General features: G+C 53.9%; 1 protein-coding gene across 4 annotated transcripts; it reads right to left on the reverse strand.

Moving 5' to 3' along the window:
* Positions 1-805: 805 nt before the first annotated feature.
* Positions 806-20519, reverse strand: BMF (Bcl2 modifying factor). Of its 4 annotated transcripts, none has more exons than XM_027083859.1 (5): positions 20394-20519; positions 19884-20011; positions 17427-17723; positions 15732-15892; positions 806-3417 (listed from the first exon to the last, which is right to left on the reverse strand). In XM_027083859.1, exons 3-5 carry the CDS (start codon positions 17716-17718, stop codon positions 3316-3318), a joined length of 555 nt encoding a protein of 184 aa, XP_026939660.1. In that variant the 5' UTR covers positions 17719-17723; positions 19884-20011; positions 20394-20519; the 3' UTR covers positions 806-3315. The 4 variants fall into 4 exon arrangements, 3 of the variants coding, with proteins under 3 accessions (XP_026939660.1, XP_026939661.1, XP_026939662.1); XM_027083860.1 differs by having other exon boundaries at positions 18191-20011; XR_003428176.1 differs by adding an exon at positions 13113-13335 and having other exon boundaries at positions 3327-3417; positions 17427-20011.
* Positions 20520-20861: the final 342 nt, after the last annotated feature.

Here is a 20861-nt window from a genome sequence, read left to right on the forward strand (position 1 = left end):
CTGCAGAGCTGAGGGGTCTGCTTCTGCGGGCTCTCACCTGCCCTAACCCCACTGCATCAGGTCCCTCAAATGAGACAAGCCAGCAAGCTCTCCACGTGCTCCTTGCTGACCAGGACAGTCACAGTGGCTCCCCAGCCCCTAGTGGAGGCCCTGGCTTGATCATCCCAAATCACCCCCTCCCTGCCATGCCCAGGCCGGACCCATCCTTGGATGGGGCTGGGCCACTGGGGACAGAGAGACAAGTCAGCTGGGCCCCTCTGAGCGCTCGGAACGTGCCTGCCACATAGCTCCCGACACAGACCCCCTCCCCTAGGGGCTCGTGGAGGGCACTGGGAGGTGGTCTTTTCCTGCCTCGGACTGAGGAAGAAAAGGCCACGGGGGCAGCTCTCCAGCAGCCCAGACTTTGAAGTGGGCAGAGAGGCCCGGCTGAGTCCTCCAACTCTCTGGGGGAGTCAGACGGGGGGCCTGAGGGGGTTCCCTCCCCAGTTCTGTCTACCGGCTTCCAGAATCCCCTACTCTGGGCTTCTGAACCAGAAGGGCTGTTTTGACCCTGAATATCAGGCTTCCCCTCCTCCAGGGCATCCCTACCGGGGAGGGAGGTTTCCAGTCCCTCTCCCACCCCCACCCTCAGCAAACCACAAAAGCTCCACAAGTCTTCTGTTGGTTACAGGTCAGGAGCCAGGTCAGACTGTCCCTCCCTCTGAATCTGATTCTCCACTCCCTAACTAGAGACAGCCAAGCTCCTGGGGGACGGGGAGAGGGAGCCCAGGGGGAGGGACATGTGTCCTGAGGTTGGACTTGAGGAATGTTCAGACCAACTCACCAGGCAGAGGGGGAAGGGGCCAGTCTAGACCACTAGGCCAATTAAAAACAGCCAGCCAGGAGGAACCTCTCTTCCTCTTGGGGCTAATTCTACCTCCTGGGTTCTGGGGGGAGGGGAAGGAGAGGCGTTGTACATCTTGCCCTGGCTTGCTTAGGATAGTGAGTTAGTTCCTGGCTTCACAGAAGATGGAGACAGTGCAGTCAGATGACCCTCCACCCGGCCCCAGGCGCGACGTTCAGCTGAGCTTCTCAAACTCTGGGCTCAGTTCTCAGGACAGGCCACAGGACATCCCCCCCAGGCCCGGCAAGGTCTCTGAAGCTGATGGCTTTGCCTCGGCACCAAGGCCTGGACCATTTATCTGCTCTCTCACTCAGCTCACGTGGAAAGTCTGCGGAGAGTAGATGAAAGTGGCTGGTAGAAATAATCCTGGTTTTCTTGTGTGTGCCACTCAGAGATACACCAGCAGCCTGCCCATCACAGCCTTGGTCCAGGAGAGGGAAAAACAACACATGTCCTATGCGCGTCAAAAAATGGTGTGGAGACACACAGGGAAGGCTGGATTTCACAATGGTCAGCGTGTCCCAGCGCCAGTCTTCATGCCTGTTCCCTGGGTTCCTTCTTGTAAGCAGGAAACTATCTTCTTAGCAGACAAACCATGGTACACGCCCTGAGAATACAATTCTGTCCAAGAATAGGTAATACCTCCAGAACATGCAAGCAGAACAAAACCAAGGCTTATGCAGTTTGAAGTCCCTCTCCGAGCCACTGTGAGCCCATAGGGCACCTTTGTGCAAATTAGGAAAGGCACCCCTTCCTGTAAGCAGACACAGCCCTACACTAGGGCATACAGCTTAGTGAGCAGAGCACGGGCTGGATTCTAGCTTCCATTACCTTCCTCTGCAGGTGGCCTTGTGCAGTGAACAACCTGCCTGACCGTACGTCAGGAAGATCAATGTGTCCTTCGACGGTAACAAAGATCTCCTCGCTGCAGAATTAGAGGAGCTTGGGCTCGTTCAGATTTGAGAGTCTACTCAGGACTCCTCCAATTTCCTTGGGTAGCCCCAGGGTCTTCTCTGCCCAGGGAAGCCATCTTTTCCTTGGGCCTTGCTTCACCGTTAGCACCAATGTTAACTTTTCTCACATATGCAAAAATGATAGTTTAATTTCTAGGTTAACAGATTCCCTGTGTCTTTTCAGATTCCCTGTGTCTGCTCTCAGAGCTGCCAGACTGGCTGCTTTAAATTCTCTCCATTAGTGCCACAGCAGGGAGAGAAGGGAAGAAGTTCAGAGGCATCTGTGATCCTGCTGAGTTCCAGAGCAGGCCTTTCTGGCCTGGCTGGAAGCTGAAGGAAGACAGGAAGTGTGTACCCAGCTTTGACAGTTCTGCACTCTAATCACTGTCTGTTACTCTAAAAGACACATTTCAGCTGACAAAGCCGCTGTGCTGGCTTCTTCCTGTATCCCACTAGGTGTGAGAAAGGAATGGGGATAAAAGGGAGGAGGTATGTGGTTTCCAAGGAAACCAAGGGGTCTGGGTTCCTCAAGGCTGACTCTTAGAGGTGGGATGGCCGCCTCGTTTCCCAGAGCCACCGCAATGCAATCCTGTCCCTTCCGGTGCTAGAGCGCTGCTATGGGGGGTGGGACGCCGTCTGTTGGCCGGGTCTTTCAAAACAAGAGCTGACTAAGGCACAAGCTGCTGGCTACAGCACACTGACTGGCTACTTGGCTCATCCATGGTTGACACCCAGACAGTCCCAGGCAGCCAGAGGGGGCAGTGGTTCTGCACCTCAGGACCAATCCTGGGGCTTCCGAGTAGGACCAAGTCAGACATGAGGCCTACCCAGAAGTTTGGTTCATTTTCGCGGCACATTTGAGGGGTCCATGGAGAAACCCAACCCTCCCTGAGGTCTGCTGGAGATGACAGGGGCTGGGCGAGAATCCCTGAGCCCTTGGGGTGGGCAGTGGCTGGGCCCAAGGAGAACCCAGACGCGGAGCTGGCTGACCGACCAAGTGAAGTTGCCACACGCAGCTGGAAAGGCCCCGTCTGAGGCCCTGGTGGGTTAAAGCAGTGTGACCCGTCGGATCTGGGCCCCATCCACAGTGGAAGGCTGATGGGTTTGGTGGAACCAGGAGTCTAATCCAGTCTCCTATTTCTTAAATAAGTTCCTGTGGGAAAACTACAGTCCACTCGCCGGAGCACATCACTACCTGGTTGTCTTCAACCACTGACGACCGAAGGATCTACTTGTCCGAGCCCTTGGGAGGTCCCACATCACAGACACACCAGCCTCTACTTCAACAGTGTTTGACAAAGGGCCCCATTCCTGGTCGAGGCCCTGAACTGGGAAAGAGGTCCCGTTTGGGTATGTCTTATGTACACAGAGAGAAATTTTTAAAATAAAAACACAAAACAACAACAACTTCACAAGACACAGTGTCAGTCCTCGCCGATGTCCTTCCGTGGTGCCCCATGTGAAGAGGGCAGCCCAGCCTCACCTGGGACCCGCCCCATTCCTGTTCTCGTCTCCATTCAAAGCGAGGTTGTGCAGAAAGAGGAGGATCTGCCACCACACGCGATTTCGGTTCTGCTGGTGCTGAAACGAAAACAAAACAAAACAGCGTAACTCCTAAACGCAGCCTTAGATGACTCCTTATCATTTCCAGTCAAAGTTCAGATCCACACGTCTTGGGGCGGCACTTTAATGCCATCAGGACAGCAAACTGGGGGAGTTGGGGGAGGGACGAGAGAAGTGGCGATGAGGGGGAGATAGTTGAGTTCTCCAAATACAATTGCAGTGTGAACATTAAAAAGAAAAGACCAGGCTCTTTATGCACGGTGCACAAGAGGATTAAACTTTTTCCCCTGCTTGCAGGATTTTCCAAAGTTTAGCCAAGTGCTGCTTTTAATCAGATTGGCTCCTGAGCCCCGCAAACCTCAGCTGCATGAACAACAAACTTTCTTCAGAAAGAAAGAGAAGAAGTGCCCCCCTCTCTCCCCCAGCTCCAAAGTAACACAGAAAACAAGGGGGAAAAGCGGGCGAGCCTCCATCTGCAAGTGATTTGACACTGTGAAGGTCAAAGGGTTAATCTTCCATTTAAACCACACTGCTGAGGCAGCAAAAATCTGATTTCATCCAGTGCAAACACGCACACACACAGACACACACACAGACACACACACACACTTGTGCGCCCGCCCTCTCTCCCTTCCCAGCATCTCCAGCTCCGTGCTGCCCTTTTTATAGCTGCTCTTGACAGTAAGCCATAAATAATCCCTCTTGGAGCGCTTTCCTACTGACTGGAGCCAATTAAACGTTAAGCAAGAACATACTTGAAAACAAAACAAAAACAAAGAATGCACACTACTCTCTGGAGGTTATCCCAGGTCCTACTGTCAGGCAGAGAAGCTGGGGGCAAAGGTCAGCGGTCAGTGGCTCACAGGATTGTGGCTGGTGCCCCGCCCACACAGGTACCATTTCCCAGGGGCCAGCAGAGGTCCGAAGGGCACTGAGGGGTGCTGGAAGAGGCGGTCTTTGTTCTCTCTTTATCTGCCAGGGCAGGAGGACTAGGCTGGGGCCCTCTCCACAGGGTTCTCAGTGGACAGGGGAATAAGAACCTAGTGTGCAAAAAAGGAACCAGCACAGAGGCTGGACTTGGATTGCCGCAGTGGCCCAGGCAGCAAGCACGCTTATGTGAAGTGTGTGTGTGTGTGTGTGTGTGTGTGTGTGTGTGCGCGCGCGTGTGTGTAGGGGATCTGGAGCCCCTGCTGCCTTTAACTACAGCCCAGGCCCCCACCAGGCAGCTCCTAGTCAGAGAAGAAGAGGCTAGAGCAAGTCAGTGGCAGAGCTGGAAATTGAGCCCAGGGCTCCTGGATTCCCAGAGCTTTGCAGGGACATCTCGCCCTGGCCTCCCTGACCTGTCCCCAGGCAACTGTGCAGGAACCTCGCCGCCAGGTTCCCTGTCACCCTGCCTGAGGCCACAAAGAGAGGAGAGATGTCAACTGAGGGTGACCTCAGGGCCCTGTCAGGTATTCCCCCCATCCCATACCTGTAGCAATAGCATTCCTCTTTCCCCTGCAGAAGGGGAGACTGGAAAACAACCCAGAAAGTGGGAGGCACGGCTCCTGCTTGGAGGGGAAGGGAAATCGGGGTATGCCACAGCGGAGGCCTGGCAGACTGCGACTGGGGAGACGGATGGCTTCCTCATGTTTTGTAAACAAAGACAAGTAAAAAGAGGACACACACCCGGCTTAACAAAATCTGGTTAGGGTAAAGCAGCATGAAAATGGACTCAGCTGCAAACCTGAAGACTCAGGCCTGCCTGCAGCAGCTGGGCACAGCACCCCCTCCTTCTGCTTCCCCTCCCCAGCTGCTACCCAGGACAGGTGCAAAGGTCATAGGGTGGAATACGAGGAAAATCCAGGAAAAGACTGGTCTCTGGGGAGGCCGGTCTGCTGGAATTCCGAGGCTCCTCGGGTGCCTGTTTGAAAAGGCCAAGTAACAATAATAACCATGATCCTAACAGTAACTGTAAATTGAGCATGTCAGGTTCTGTGTTTTACATCCTTGCTTCTCAAAATGTGGTCCACGGACCAGCAGCTTCAGCATCAGCTGGGAGCTTATTAGAAATGTAGACCTACTGAATCAGAATGCACATTTTAAACAAGATGCCCAGGTGACTTTAAGACACATTAGAGTATGAGAAGGACTGGTCTATACACCTTAAACCCCTTTGGTCCTCTCAACAACCCTATGACGCAGGTATGTATTATCATGTCCATTTTACAGATGGGATCATTCAAAGAGTTAGGTAACTTGGCCACATAGCTAGTAAGTGGCAGGGACTGGGCTAAATCCAGACCACCTGGCCCTAGGGCAATGTCCTTACCCATTACTACTATGCTCCAAGCGCCACCATACACCTTTCTTTACACCCAAGCAGACCCTCCAACCTCCCCTTCTCTAAATCGTCTCAAAACAGCTCAAGGGCCAAGGAAGGGAGATCACAACTCGATCATTTGGGGCCTGGACCAATCCCATCCCTGTATGCTTCAGTTTCTCCCCACATTCCCCTCATGGAGGCCACCTGCTGCCTGGGTAACTTCCTGGGCCCTGAGGTCTCTGGGGATGAGGCAAGGAAGCATCCTTACTCCAATCATTGTGGGTGCTGGGGAACCTAGACGCAGTTGTGGGCCAGACACTGCTGTCAGACTGGAAGGCTGAGGTCTTGCTGGGAGACACAGGCAGGCCTAGGTGCACACAGGTCCAGCCTCAGGAAGGACCTAGGTTCTGTGCCTCTGCCTGGGATAGGCCTCTGGGCTCCTGAATCATCCAGGAAGGCACTCTGGGCAGTGGGTGGCTCCCCGGGCCAGGAATCAGAGGACCTGGTAGGCTGGGGTCTCCCACCAGCCTGACTCTCCTTATAGGTGAAGTGCAGGTGTGGTGTTAGACCAGTGGTTCCCACACCCGACTGCATCACAGAACCTACTGAGGTGCTATGGTAAATACAGAGTCCCCAGGTCCCACCCGGACCAACTGGGGCAGAATCTTCAGGGAAGGGGCCCAGGAGTTTGTGTATTGAACGTGCTCCCTGAGTGACAGTTTTTAAAAATCAGAAGTAGCATGTATTGTCTATTTTAGTCATAAAAGTAATGTAGAAAAATTGGAAAATACAAGAAATTAGAGAGGAGAAAATAAAATCACTCATGATCCTATAGCCTAGAAGAAAACATTTCAGGATTTGGTATTTTCTTTAGTCTCTTTCCCTCCCTCCCACCAAAGTAATGACTTGGCCAACCCGGAGCTAAATCCTGCCCAGGTGCTTCTGAGGCAGCCAGGCCACAGACAGGCATTTGGAAACCACTGAGGTGCTTTCCAACCCTAAGGTTTGGTGATTCGGAGTTTGTCATCCACAGTTACCTTGAGGACTATAACTCAGAGCTCCAACAACTGAATCCGGTCATCCTGGCGGAGGGTCTGGGTGGGCCTGGAGAACAGGCTGCCTAGTACAGGGTCAAGCTGGCTGCCTTGGCAGCCGTGCGACCAGCAAGAACAGGGCCTGGGAAACCACCTCTGCCCCAGCGACCCTTTCTGTGAGCACAAGCAATGCCACACATACCCCAGTCAGCCTTCTCCTGCCACAGGGCAGCCCCCAGAAGGCCCTTTTTTGAAAGGAAACCAAATTGCCACATAGCAAGAGAATCAAAGAATGCCTTGATTTTTGAGGATCAACAATAAATATTTTTTAAAAAATTAAACAGAAGTGCCTGACTGGAAAGGAAAGAAAAAGGTCTTGAAGGGAGGCCAGGGAGAGAAACAGTTAAGAAGAAAGGAAATCAACATTCACCGAACAGGACGAGGTACACAAAGACACCGAAACACCAGAGCACATGGATCCTTCCAGGAGAGGGTGTGGGGGAGAAGGGGAGAAGGAAGGGGGAGCCAGGAACAGGTACGCTTGGCCTCTGACTCTCAGGCACCTGGCACAGTACCCAGTGCATAGACTGAGATCAGTGGGTACAAACCCCTGGCGCAAGGCTCAGCTCTCCAGGCTGGCTTGGGACCCCTCAAAGTTTGGGAACCTGCAAAGAATGGGGGCTCCCAGAATGCATAGCCAGGGTAACCTCAGGGGTAGGAGACTGGGGTTCAGGAGATAGGAAGCTGATGGGAATTTAAGCTTACACCAGAGCTCTCAAATTCAGAGCCGAGACGGTAGGACCAAGACGTGGAAGGAAAGCAGAGAGGTGAACGCCCCAAGGGAAGGGGCCCTAACGTGGGGGATAAAAAATATTCTCTTCAGTTAGGAGAGCACGACCAGGCATGAGAGATCTAGGGTTCTTCCTTCAGTCCCACTTTCCTTCTGTGGTCAGGGGATGAAGGCAGTCAGTTGACAAGTGTCTGAGTCACTCCCCCTGTGCACAAGGCACTGTAACTGAATACCCGGATCATTCGTCCTGGATAACAGGGAACACGTAGGGCACATAGTAGGTATTCAACAAGCACGCTGGACTGACTATAGAAAAGTCAGCCTTGCAAGATAACCCACTTGTCTGAAGCCAGGAACAACTGATGTCTGGCCAGGTCTAAAGTTGTACTTGATGTGATAGGATCAGCCTCTTGCCTAGAGAGGCCCAACTAGTAAAAGGCTTTTTTTTTTTTTTTTTAAAGAGCTGGCTGTGGTGTCTGACAAGGTTGGATTACACAAATCAAACTCTGTTTCATCCCACATGGCCTCTGCCCTAAGCACAAAGAGTGTTCCCTGCCCTCCCCAGATAAGAATCTCCCTCTGTCTCTCCCCCTTCGGACCCAATTCACACCCTCTGGGGACTCTGTGTGTCACCAGTGTACCAGATGCTCCAGCAAGAGCTAATTCACCCCCAAAGAATTCGAGGAAGGAGCAAAGGTACGCTGTAGCCCTGATTTAAAAGAAACTAACACACAAAATGCAAATTTACCAAACAGATAGCAATTTATATCGTCGCATACTTAAAATGCTTTCCTGTTGTCTCTTTTGCTCCTCGAAAAGGTCTGGGACATAGGAAGGGCAAGTATTATTTTCAATCCCATTTTACAGATGGGGAAGCAAAGGTTCAGAAAAGTTACCCCAAGCAAGTTAGTTGGGAGAGGGTGATTCAAACCCCTGACTTCTGACTCCAGAGCTATGTTCTTTCACTAAAATATTACAGTGTGTTTATTCACATTATGAAAATGGTATTAACTGTTCAAAGAGAATCCCCACCTAACTGCTCCCCTAGTATGTTTAAAGAAATTGTTTCCAGGGCTTCCCTGGTGGTGCAGTGGTTGAGAGTCCACCTGCCGACGCAAGGGACACGGGTTCGTGCCCCGGTCCGGGAAAATCCCACATGCCGTGGAGCGGCTGGGCCCGTGAGCCATGGCCGCTGTGCCTGCGCATCCGGAGCCCGTGCTCCGCAACGGGAGAGGCCACAACAGTGAGAGGCCCGCGTACCGCAAAAAAAAAGAAAAAAAAAAGAAAGAAATTGTTTCCAGATCATTATTTAGTAAGGATACTGTGGACCAGAAAAAAAATAAACCTTTCAGAGGCAGAGCTAACTGAAGATCAAACAGAAATGAAGCTACAACTGGCCTGAAATGATAACTTCAGATCATTTTCTGAAACCATGCTCAGTTTCCTTAAAATGCAGAGTTGTATCTACCCTGCTTTACAGGGAGTTACACTCTCTGTAAAGTGCCGTTTTCCTACCTCACCTCTTCCCTTTCCCCCATCAACTCTAAACCCGCCACAGCGAGGCTGAAGGACAAAGCCTTGCTGTTGAGAACAGGAACACAGAGCTAAGGAAGACTTCAGCAAAACTCCACATAAAAGAAGTTGGGAAGATGTTTGTTTGATTCAGCAAACTTTTATCAGGTACCCAACTGAGCTAAGAGTTATGAGGCACAAAAACGAGCAAGCTGTAAGGCTTGTCCTCGATTATTTTACAGTCTGAAGGGGGGAAAAGCAAGAATGCAGATCTCAGTTTTACAGGAGGCCGAGCCAGCGTCGGGCAGCCAGTGGGAGCTCCATCAGATTCTCACCTTCCGGGCTGCGTTTGCTGAGGAGCAGGGGTGCGTAATGGGGAGACCATTGTTTTAGGATCAATCAGATGTGCATGGCTCCCAGCTCAGCCACTTACCGTGTAACATGGGCATGTTATCCCACTTCTCTGAGCCCCAGCTTCCAATAAAATGGGGATAATGGGGTCTCGAAGTACAAGGTTGCTGTGATGATTAAATGAGAAAAGTATATGTAAAGCATCGAGGCGGTGGCTGCCCTAGGCAGCTCCCCACTCCCTGGTGAGGACAAGGGAAACCTGGGCCCGACTGCACTTTGCTGAGCAGTTCCCTCAACACCCTCAGCTCAAAGCACCCGCCCCAGGAGCACTATCTTCTAGGCAGGCTCATGAAGTCCTGAGGAAATCCCTGACTTTGCACTGTGAGATGGGCCATGGCAGCCAGAGGCAGCCGGGCTCAGAATTCCAGGCTGCCAAGCTGGGCAAGGGATTCTGAGACCCACGGGGCAGTCCCTTGGGCCCCGTTGGCCCACTGTCCCAGACCGCTTTTGACCTAGACACCTGAGGAATGAGCAACGTGGCAACACAGAAAAGGAAAAATAATCCTCCTTGACAAGAGCTTCCTCAGCCCAGCCAGCAGCGCTAACAAAAGGTTGAAGCCACCAGCTGCCACCACAGAAACACCAATCACTTCTCCCAGGAAGAAAGGGCAGCCTGGGGCTGGCTGAGGCGAAGACAGGAGGGCTTCCTCTAACATAGGTGGAAGCCACCGGCTTCAGTCACTGGGGGTGCGGGGATAGGGTTGTGTTTGCCACCCATATCCCCAGAGCCATGGGCTGCACCTCCATGGCCTGGAGGTGGGAAGGACTGAGGCCCTTACCCAGCTTCCCCCAGGTGGGTCTGTCTCCCCAGTCTGAGAACAGTCCCATCAAACTAATGGGCAACTTCTTAAGAACTCAGGGGGGAAGAGGGGTATGTGTGCTCTGGTCAAAAGTGAGGAAGAGGGCTTCCCTGGTGGCGCAGTGGTTGAGGGTCCGCCTGCCGATGCAGGGGACACGGGTTCGAGCCCCGGTCCGGGAGGATCCCACATGCCGCGGAGTGGCTGGGCCCATGAGCCATGGCCGCTGAGCCTGCGCGACCGGAGCCCGTGCTCCGCAATGGGAGAGGCCACAACAGTGAGAGGCCCGTGTACCGCAAAAAAAAAAAAAAAGTGAGGGAGAGAGGGGACTGAGGAGGGGGCTGGTCTGCTGTGGGTCTACAGGACGTTGGAGAAGGATCCCCCCACGGCTCCAACTCCCAACTTGGGGCCTTTGCAGCTGGCTGTTCTCGTCCCACCCAGGACCAGTCCCTGGACAGGACAAGCAAGCTGAGCACAGAAGGCCGGACCCTCCTCCTCACCGCGCACACCGGCTCTTCTTGCACTGGTCATGGAACATGCCCTCTTGGTTGCCAGACTTGGATTAAAAGGCAAACAAGATGTTTTTCTTTATCCCTCTTTTCTAGAACCTCTCCCAAAGTCCTCCCTCCCATCACCACCCCCTCCAAGAAAAAAAAACAAAGCCAACCCCATCCCCATGGCTTGCCTTGGTGGGGAGGGAATGAACTGTCCGGAACTACAAGGCCCTTCTCCTGGAAGAGAGAGCAGTCAGGTGCAGGGTTGTGTGGAGAACTCAGCTCTACTCAGCCACGCTGATGACTCAGAAGCTAAATATAGTGAGCGATATAAACAGAGCCAGCCACAGAGCAAACACAGGGCCCCCAAGCCCTGGCCCTGGCTCTCACGCACAGCGCTCTCCACAGCCCCTCCCCAAGCCTCACTCTTCCCCAGGCAATGTCCCAGGGGGACCTTCCACTCCGGGGACAGAGGCTGGCTCCATAGGGACCCTTCTCACTCTAGGGAGAATCTCTGGGGCTCCCGCCCAGGGCTGTCCCATCTAGAGCCTGAACAACTTTATTAGCTATAGTCTGAGCTCCAGAAAACCACTCACCAACAAGGAGAGCATCCCAAAGGGTCAGGAAGTAGTTAGGAGCTCCCTGAACAAAGGATCCATGTAAACACCACTTTGGGTACAACTTCCAAAAGAACTCCCAAAGAACAAAATCCTAAGATCATCTTTTAACCCATTTTCAAGTGTTAAACTGTCCACGCATTAATAGTTATACATATTACAATTTCCAAAGGGCTTTCACATCAACTCTACAAGATGAGCATGAGAAATCGAGGCTCGGAGAAGTTAAATGACTTGCCTGTGAACACAGAACTCATAAGTGACAGAGCTGGGATTTGAACTCGAATTTGTCTCTAAGTCCAGGATCCTTTCTGTGATCTTGCAACTAAAGATGGTTTCAACTGAGTGGCTGAAATTTTTCTCAGATGTCATTTTCCAGAAAGTCTAATTACTATTCAGGGAATTTCCAAATCTGATTGTTCTGAATGGAGCCACTCCTGGTCCAAGTGAAAAAGCCACTTCCAACACGAAGAATTCCAATAATCCTGTAGCTTTACTCACACAACTGTCTACAGTAGCCACTTTTTCCTTTTTTCTTTTTTTTTTTTTGGATTCTTGGCTTCTTAACATTGCCTGGAAACATCCCACAACTTTCAAGATGGCGCCATTGGGACAGGAGACTCTCCTAAGGGGATGGGACACCAGCTTCTGTCCCCTCTTCGGCTCATGGTGGAGGAGACCACGGCAGGTGGAATGGAGAGAAGCTGGGACTCACCTTCTGGCCAGAGCATCCCTTGAGCTCAGGGAGGAAGCAAACCTGTACTGCCATCTTCCCTGTAGAAGCTGGGCAAACAAGAAACACCAGGGTCCTCTCACAGAGCCAAGGTCAAGGTAGGCCACCGTCCGCAGACCACCAGAGGTCACCTGCTACGGCTGGGCAGCTCACAGAAGATCAAGGAGGAGAATCTTTCACTCCTGACCCAGGCAGAGGAAGTTGGGGGTGTGTGACCAGGTTTGGAAAGGCTTTTACCTCCATTCACTCTGCTTCAAAGTCTCTTGCTGCTTTGGAGACCCAAAGCGCTGACAGCAAGCACCTCACTGGCACTGATCTTCTGCTTCCAATTCCTTGCCCAGAGAAACCACCCTAAACAGGTGGCTGACCTGAACTTGGGTAGCCAGGCTAGAGCTCCATCCAGCAAGCTCCTTGAGAAACATGCTGGGAGGGCTAATGGCCCACAAAAACCAGCACCATGTTGCATCTAGAGTCATGCTGATGCACTCACTTTGCCATAAAGCCATCCTACAACACACTGCCATTATCACACCCTTCCCTGTGCTCCACATCTCCCAGGGAGAAGGCTTCCTCTCATACAGAAAAAGAGTAACTGAGGTCCCTAACCAGGGACAAAAGGCAGGAGTTTACATTCCCTACAGGAGTTGGGAACCCATGGCCATGGTCTGGCCCTGGGACACCAATCCCAGACCTGAGGAGAGAGGAGATGGCCAGGCTCCTTCAACCTTCTTACTGCCTTTTGGGTTGTCTTTCTTGGTTATTTAAACTCAGCCCACAGTGATGGAGACTGACCACTATTCTCCTAGGAGAAATGTACAAGGCCAAGACCCACAAGTGAACAGCTTTGACGCTGATTTCTCTGGACAGGGTAGGTAGAAGGGAGCTCACGGGAGGCAGCTCTGCTCAGGGACCAGCTGGACAGGTGGGGTGGGAAATGCACTGTGAACTGACAAGAACAAATGTGGGGGACAATCAGGATTATAGAGAGAAAGAAGAAAACAAGCATTAAAGAATACCTACTGTGTGCCTGGAACTCTCGTAGGTATTTTCTCACTGAATCTTCACGATCAGATTCTCTGGCATTAGGTCTAATTTACAGAAGAGGAAACAGGCTCTGCCAGAGACTTCCCGGTGACTAGTAGGTAGCAGAGCTGGCATTCAAACCTGGGCCTTCTGACTTTGTATCTGAAGCCTAGAGACTTAACCCTAAATTACTTCCATCCCAGTGCCTCAGTCTCCTTGTCTGCAAAGATGAGGGGAAGGAATAGGGAAAGAAGATGAAGGATAAGAATGTAAGAGTGACAACAGTATTGTGCAGATACGAAATATTTAGACATTAGTTTATATCATAATCAAGTTCAGAAATGACTCATTTCTTAAAACTAGCTGCTAAAAGGTCCTACACGTGCCAGCTCTCCATCTGCCCATAGCCATTACCCCAGCCCTTCCCACAGGATGAGCTCCTAGGGAAGTGAGCAGGGACAGCGGGGAGGAGGGGGCTAAAAGCAAGAAGACTCCAGTGGACAAAAACCCTGGCTCTTTGCAATGGAAAGTTTGGGGAAACCAGCTCTTGGCTAGAAAGGCCTCGTTGACCAGCCTCCTGCCACTGCACGGTAGGCGTAGGTAGCTGGCAGGATGGTGAGGGGCCCAGGGAAGTCAGGAACCAGTAGGAGGTGAGGTGCAGAGCAGGGGAGACTCTCCTCCAGTTCTCCACTGCCTCTGCCCCTCCTCCTCCCCAGCTGGAAGGCTCTGGCTAAGAGGACAGCACCTTGTATGGAGTTGAACCAGGCCTTCAAAGAGACAGCCCTGGACGGGGGTCAATGATGGCAAGCAGCAAAGAACACGGTCAGACCTGGGATCAGGGCCAGTTTCTCCTGTGCGGAACTGAGTCAGGAAGAAAGGGCCCTGGGCTGAGTTCTGGTCCTGTGCCAGGGCTCAGCTGGGCAAGGGAGGCCTCCCAGCCTGCTCCCAAGCCCACAGGGGCTCACCCGTGGATGGCTGAACATTCTGGAAAAGAACTGTTGAGAGAGATCAGGGCTATTGGGAATGCAGAAAACTGCCTCCCAGATAGTTCTCCAGATGAGCCTGGGAGACCCACAGTCACCGTGTCCTCTATCAGCTGCAGCCCCGGGACCGGAAGCTGCGAGCTCAGGCCAACCACAGGCCTACACAACCAGGGCAGAGTGAATGGACAGGAAGAAGGCCAAGAGGCAGAAATCAAGAATCAAGAGTGCATCCACACATGGACTGAAGGGGAAACTCTAAGGCAAGTCTCCACAGAAAAATCAAAGGAGCGAATAGGGGCTAGAGCTTGGAGCCAGAGGAGGTGGCCAGGCTGCCTTATTATCTAAGCATAGGACCACCCTCCCTTCCTGAGGGCCTGGGAGAGCCACCAGGACCAGGTACAGCCCCAAGTTTCCCTAAGAACCCCTTGGCAGGGGCACTCACCATATCTAACCCCAGATGGCCTGTTCTCAGGAAATCCAAACTCAATTTCTCTTCCCCCTGGTGCTGGCCAAGTCAAACCTTCTATTACCTGGTCACCTGAAGTTCCCCATCTAACCTCAGGGTCTGCCCAATCATGGTGGATTATTCATTCTCTTGATTTCCTGATATACAGTCAGATATAGACTTACACATGCGCGCGCGCGCGCACACACACACACACACACACACACACACATACGCACACACAGCTGACTGGGCCACGGACACTGTCCCACAGGTAGCGAATGTGTTCACTTCCAGGTGGTGTGGCTTCGCTTCAGCAGTGGTTGCACTAGCAGGGATCCAGCCTCAGGCTCCTCTCCCCACCTTGGCAGCCATCCAGAAAGTCAGCCCAGAGAGGAAGGGTTAAGTGCCCGGGGGCAGCCCAGACAGCGGCTGCAGAGCAGGGCAGCCTCCAGCCCATGGCACGTAGGGCTCCTCCAGCACGAGCCCGCCAGCCGCCGCCTTTGTTGATGGGCTCTGCCGCATGCTCCACTGACACGCGATGCTCCGCCCTGGCGGGGCTGGTACCAGGCTGCCGGCCAAGCGCCCGGCCCGGCCGAGCGCCCGGCCGCTGGTCTGGAGAGACTCTGAGGTACACACTCCAGAGTCCCAGGCCCCGGTTCCCAGGCAGAGACAATGAGAAGCGGCCTCCCCAGCTGGAAAGTGTCAGGTTACAACCGGTTCCACCACTTTCCCCAACTCAGGCCCATCCCCAGCCTTGGTTACCCACTTTACACTGCACCGCAGCCAGGCACCCCCCGACTGTCCAGTCTTCCTCAGCACCCTGAAAATCTTCCCCTTAGGTCTGTAAGGAACCATCTCCCACCCCTGGCCTCAAGAAGAGAGAGTCTGTCAATCAAGGCTGCAGAAAGCTATCCCATCCCCTGGGAGGGATCGTAGCATCTCCCTGGAGCCTGAGCTGAGAGTGGGCAGATAAACAACTTGTATCTCAGAGGTGAGGGCAAGAGTGCTCATCCAGTCAGGCCCATCCAGTCCACGAGAATAGCACAATAGCATGAGGCCAAAACTCTGGGACCTTATCCTTGGGGCCTGGCAGAGACAGAGCTGCTGAGGCAGGCCCCAGCCCCCCAGCCCCAGCAGACGCACCCCCTCCCCACCCCCCCACCGCCAAAAGTCACCCATGCCTACTTGCTGCATATGAAGCCGATGGAACTGGTCTGCAATGCGCTGAAGTTTTCGGGCAATCTGTACCTCTGCTCGATGTTGCCACTGCCCTTCAGCGGGCTGCTCACCAAGGGGCAAGCCTGCAGGGAAACCGGCAGGGAGGGGGAGCCGGTAGCCGGCATTGCCTGCAAAGACAGAGGGCCCACATCTCAGCATGCTTCACAGCTGCTTCATCCTCCCCATGCCTGCCACTCCTGGCCGAGACCTGGGGCCAAGGGTAGACCCTAGTGTGGGAAAGGAGAGGAACTTAGTCTGCCTTTAGCAGGGCACTCTGCCAAACGTGGACAGCCTGACTTGTTTGCCGCCCAAGAGTGTGAAAGCTGCTGTTGGAGAAGAGAAGGGAATGGTCCCAGCCTTGCCTTCAGTCCTCCATTCACCGGCAGTGCCATGGCAAAGGTAATAGGTGTGGGTGAGCTTGCCAACCTTCTGTCCTTATTTACCCAGCTACGCTTGACCACAGTTTATTATTTATTACCCTCATATAGTAGTAGCAGGCTGAAGCTCTTCTCTGGAAAAGCACTGGAGGCAGCTCTCCAGAGTTCCTGGGTTGAGCAAAGCACGGGGACAGAGAACGAGAAAGGCAAAAAAGTATCTTCGCTTTTTAGTGCAGCAGAGGAAGGCTGGTCTCAGGCCCTGAAGCTCTGGGCAGTGGCACAAAAAAATACGGAGAGAGGACTCCTCTGAGCCACAGATTAGCCAAGTTCCTTTCTGGAGGCAGCCCCAGGCCAGACCTCTAGACCTGCGCTCCTCACTTACCAAGAGCTGCCACTAGGGGCGCCCGCTGGCCTGCTCCCGTCTTTCCCTCTTCCCCGCCTGCCTTATCTATCTTCTCAGACTCCTGCCAGGACTACTTTGCCAGAATTGTCCTATAGGGCAGCTCCCCCTGGGAATAACTGCAGCGTCTCCTCAATCTGCTCCGTCAGACACAGCAAGATAGCCTCCAAACCTCGGCCCTCTCTCCAGAAGCTTTGTGCTAAATGAAGAAAACAGACTGAGTGTCTAACCCTGCCCTTTTGCCAGAGGAAGGCAGATTGCTCATAAAACCAACCACTGAAGCCCACAAATGAAGGGGTCTTGTCTGATTGAGCCTTGGAAACAGCCCCTTCGCTGGCATTGAGCCCAGGCAGGCCCAACCTCTTTCTCCAGTTCCCCTTCCAAGCACAGAAAGTCCCAAGTGACAGCTGGGGGCCACCTTCTGCCTTCAGGAACCTACCCTCCCAGAACAGGCTGGGTTTTTCCCTTCAGTGTTAACAGCGAGTCACAGATCCCCCAGCCTTCCCCACGCAGCGTTAGCCACTTTACAGAAGGTACATCACTATCACTACACAAAGGGCTGGGCCACACAACAGGCCACAGGATGTAAAGGCCGAGACCCAGGTACCCTTCTTCCAACCCAAGGAGACACCATGGACCCAAAGATCCTTCCAGAAAGGGACAAAAGAGCAGAAAGAATGGCAAGGCAGTCTGCCCTGCTTGGGGCCTGAGGAGCACAGGTGAGGAGCAGTAACAAGCAGAGAAGCAGCAGGTGAGAGTTGAAGAATCGACAGCCCTTGCTGCTCAATTTGGGGAAGGAAATAGCAAAGCGCAGGTTTGGGGAGGGAAAGTCCCCTCTTTTCCCCCAGTCTCTAAGGGAGGAGTCCTGAGGCTAAGAGCACTCACCATAAAAGAGTCGCTGGGGTTCCTCAGTCACCCCACAAGGCAGCATGACACCCTGGCTTGGGGAGGCTGGACTGAGAGTCTGGGTAGCCTTGTCTTCCTGGCTGGTGGGTCGAAGCCCAGGGCCACAGCAGTGCGTGAGAGGGAAGAGCTGCAGACGGCTGAGGGGGCAGTCCAGCTGGCTCTGGGCAAACAGGTCAGCAGAGAGCAAGCTCCCAGGCTGGGTCCCCGGCTCCCCATCCTCTGGCTGGAACACATCATCCTCCAGCTCCTCCACACACTGGGGTGGCTCCATCTCCCCTGTTAGGGTGCAATGCAGGCATCCGGGAGGCTGCCCCCACCCAGGCTATACCTGGAAGGACTCCCCTCCCCTTCCTTCTCTCCTGCTCCCCCTTCTTACGTGGAGAAGCGGGGTCAGGTACTGACGACAGACAACCCTAGAGCTAAAGCACTGCCAAGGGTGACACTGCCCCTCATGTGGGCTGCCTCCCAGTTCTGAGACTCTCCACGCTTCTTCCCTGGGCCCACTCAGAACCACCTTCCCTCCCCTCGGCCTCTTCTTCTAACCCAGGCTGGTCACGGTCATGCAGTTTGACTGCTATCGACTCTGAGCCATAGAGGGGTATGATCAGCTGCTACAAGCACGCAGGGTACCTGGAGAAATGTCAACAAGACTAGCCTCTATGAGTAGCTGTGGGAAGGCAGAGGGCGCTGTGACTGGCTGTACACACAGTGCTCACAACACACACACACGCACACTCACTCACCGGCCTGAGGAGTAACCACCAAACTCTCATCTCACTCTGAGCTGAGCTCCGGGCTCAGCAGCAAAAAACAAAAGCCAGCAGTCCTAGGGTGGCCAGGTTCCCTCCAAACCTGCTAAGCCCTACCCAAGACCCTAGTCTCCACCCCCTGCTTGCTCAACAAAACAAACAGGCTGAACGATGTGGTAAGAGTGTGTCCTGGGAGAGAGAGCGGAGAAAAACCCAGGTTAGTCATTGCAGCTGCCTTCTCAGCAGAGTACAGCTGTCTGCCCACCACAGCTTAGCCTAGAGGGGAGGTCCAGCATCCAGCAAAGCGGCCAGCCTACCCCAGCTCAGTCTACTCACTAGTCTCCACAACTTCAAATCTTCCCCCACAGCCTACCACTCCTGCCAGCGCTGAACCTGAGATTCGTACAACCTGCCTCACAAAAGGAAGTGAAATTTAGCCCTCTGTCTGTGACCTCACTCGCCGCCTAAACTCCTCAGGTTGTTGACATGAGTTTCTTGCTGATAAAGAAGTTCCACTTGCTCCACCCGATGGCTCTTGGAAGTCTGAGCGTGGAGCCACGCAGCATCTTGAGCTCCCAAGTCAACCCCTTATACACACACCAGGAACCCCTTAGGGTCCCTGAGGCAGCCAGAAAAGCAACCACCTGAATGGTTAAGGATACAGAGACAGTGTTTGTCATTGCCAGAGTCAATTAGAGGTCCCCTGGGAATTCTGTCTCCCAGTCTCTCGACTTTGAAGAACAAGCCAAATGGTCTGTGGGTTGGTAAAGTATTTAAGGAAGCTCAGTTAAATTCAGAAATCTTGGCTTTCTCAAATGCGAGCTCTCTCTGAAGTGCTTGCTTCAACCCTCCCTCCATCCCATCCTGTCCTTGAGCTATCTATGGTCCCTATCCTGCCCTCTTCCCTGGACAGCGAGGAGATGCCCGCTTGGATGGCAAAACAGGCACATGGTATTCTTTGGACAGTGTTTCCCAAAGGGGAGTGAGAGAACTACACTTTATCAGTACCAGGAAACAAGGTTTCCCGCTGAAAGGGCCAAGTGCTGTCCTGCCAGTCACCTGGCAGGGGCTCCCCTCCTGCCCTTCCACCTCCTCTCTGCAAATTGGCAATCCCAACCTAAGATGGGGCCCTCCAAAGCCAATCACAGTCAGGAGTCATTGTCTTGGGTTTTCCTTTGAAGCCTATCACCTCCCCCACCTGCTCCCAGCAAAGCCCCAAATTCCACCCTTGCCTGGACTGGACAGTGGGGGAGGTGCAGCCAGAGGGTGTGGCTCTGCAAGCCTGAGGGGGACCCTTCCCACTATCCACAGGAACTGCAGGTGGCTCTTCTGCAGGTGGGAGCCTCTGGACAGGTGCTGGACAAGGTCAAGTGTAAACTGAGATACAGTAAAGAGACCTTCTTCTCCCCTTCCCCTGAGCTGAAGAGGTGGTGTGCAAACCGACAGGAGAAGGGCACTTCCTAAGTGCACTACCAGGGAAGTCTTTATTCCTAGCAAGGGGATCTAAAGCCTGCTGGAGCCGTCCCAGCCCTTAAGGACTCTAACAGGGATGCTGAACTCAGACTCCTTCTCCTAGGAGAAGCAGTAGCTAGACATTCTGAACCTCGACGAGGGCTAAAATCTGGGAACGCACACATACATATACACACACACACACACTCACGCACTCACACAACACACAGCAGACCTGGGTGACTCCAGGAGAGAATCTCGGCCTCCGAGTCGTGATGCCAGGGCTCCGCGCCAGGGTCCAGCGTGATGAGCACTCGGGGGCTTGGCGCCCAAACTCAGTTGGGAAGGAGGGGAAAAGCCCGGCTGTTAAGGAGAGGAGCCTTCAGACTCCGCAGGGATGCAGGACGTCCCACAACTCCCTGCCCTACCCCAAAGTCAGATCCAGAGGCCGGGCCATTCTCGAGCGCCCAGGTCTGCTCAGCAGTGCACCGCAGGTTCCCCTGCCCACCTGGACCCAACTCCTTGGAGTCTCAAATGCTACTACCCCCACGTTCCTTCGTGGAGCAGCGCACTTAGATGTGGGTTTTGTACCCCGTTCCCATACCCCAGCGCCCCAGTCCATGGTCACTCTAGACGCCCGCAGCCCAACCCTTCCCGGGCCCCCACGCGCAGCGCGATCCTCTCCCCACTTCCCCAAGGAGGTGCGATCCAACACCGCCCGGCCCCCTGCCGCCCGGGCGCTCACCGGGCTGCGGCGGAAGGCGGGAGGCGGGAGGCGCAGGCAGGGGCGGCGGCGGCGGCAGGCGGGCTGGCGCGGGTGGAGGCCACTCTGCACCGCGCGGTATTGTTTCCAAAATACGCCCGCTCGGGGCATCCCGCAAACAGCTGATGAGGCCCCGCCTCTGGCGCGTCACACCGACGGCTGGCCAATGGCGAGTGGAACCCCAAGTCCCGGGCTGGGCGGCTGCCAGGGACGGTCACGAATGTACGAACCTTCCCTTGGAAACACTGCAAGGGGCCGAGCCAAATTCCGACCTCCTGCAGAAACGCAATTGGAGCGCCGTCGCCCACGCAGGTTCGGTTCCTAAAGCCGGCTCGGGAAGCACTCGCGAGCCCTTCAGTCCTCCCTATTAGGAGGGAGACAGGGGGCGCCAAAGTGACTTTTGTCTTCTCTTTCAAGGGGCCGAATAATTTTGGCGCGTCCAGAAAGGGA

Source organism: Aethalodelphis obliquidens, unplaced genomic scaffold (assembly GCF_003676395.1).
Source record: "Aethalodelphis obliquidens isolate GAN/ISIS:26980383/991018 unplaced genomic scaffold, ASM367639v1 scaffold51, whole genome shotgun sequence".
NCBI lineage: Eukaryota > Metazoa > Chordata > Mammalia > Artiodactyla > Delphinidae > Aethalodelphis > Aethalodelphis obliquidens.

What these genes read in the sequence shown, in the direction of transcription:
- BMF (XM_027083859.1), bottom strand. Translation starts at nt 17,718, where the DNA reads ATGGAGCCACCCCAGTGTGTGGAGGAGCTGGAGGATGATGTGTTCCAG. An exon ending in ACCCCAGCGACTCTTTTATG is followed by an intron (nt 15,893 to 17,426) that starts GTGAGTGCTCTT and finishes CTGTCTTTGCAG; the next exon opens with GCAATGCCGGCTACCGGCTC. An exon ending in ATCGGCTTCATATGCAGCAA is followed by an intron (nt 3,418 to 15,731) that starts GTAGGCATGGGT and finishes TTTTCGTTTCAG; the next exon opens with CACCAGCAGAACCGAAATCG.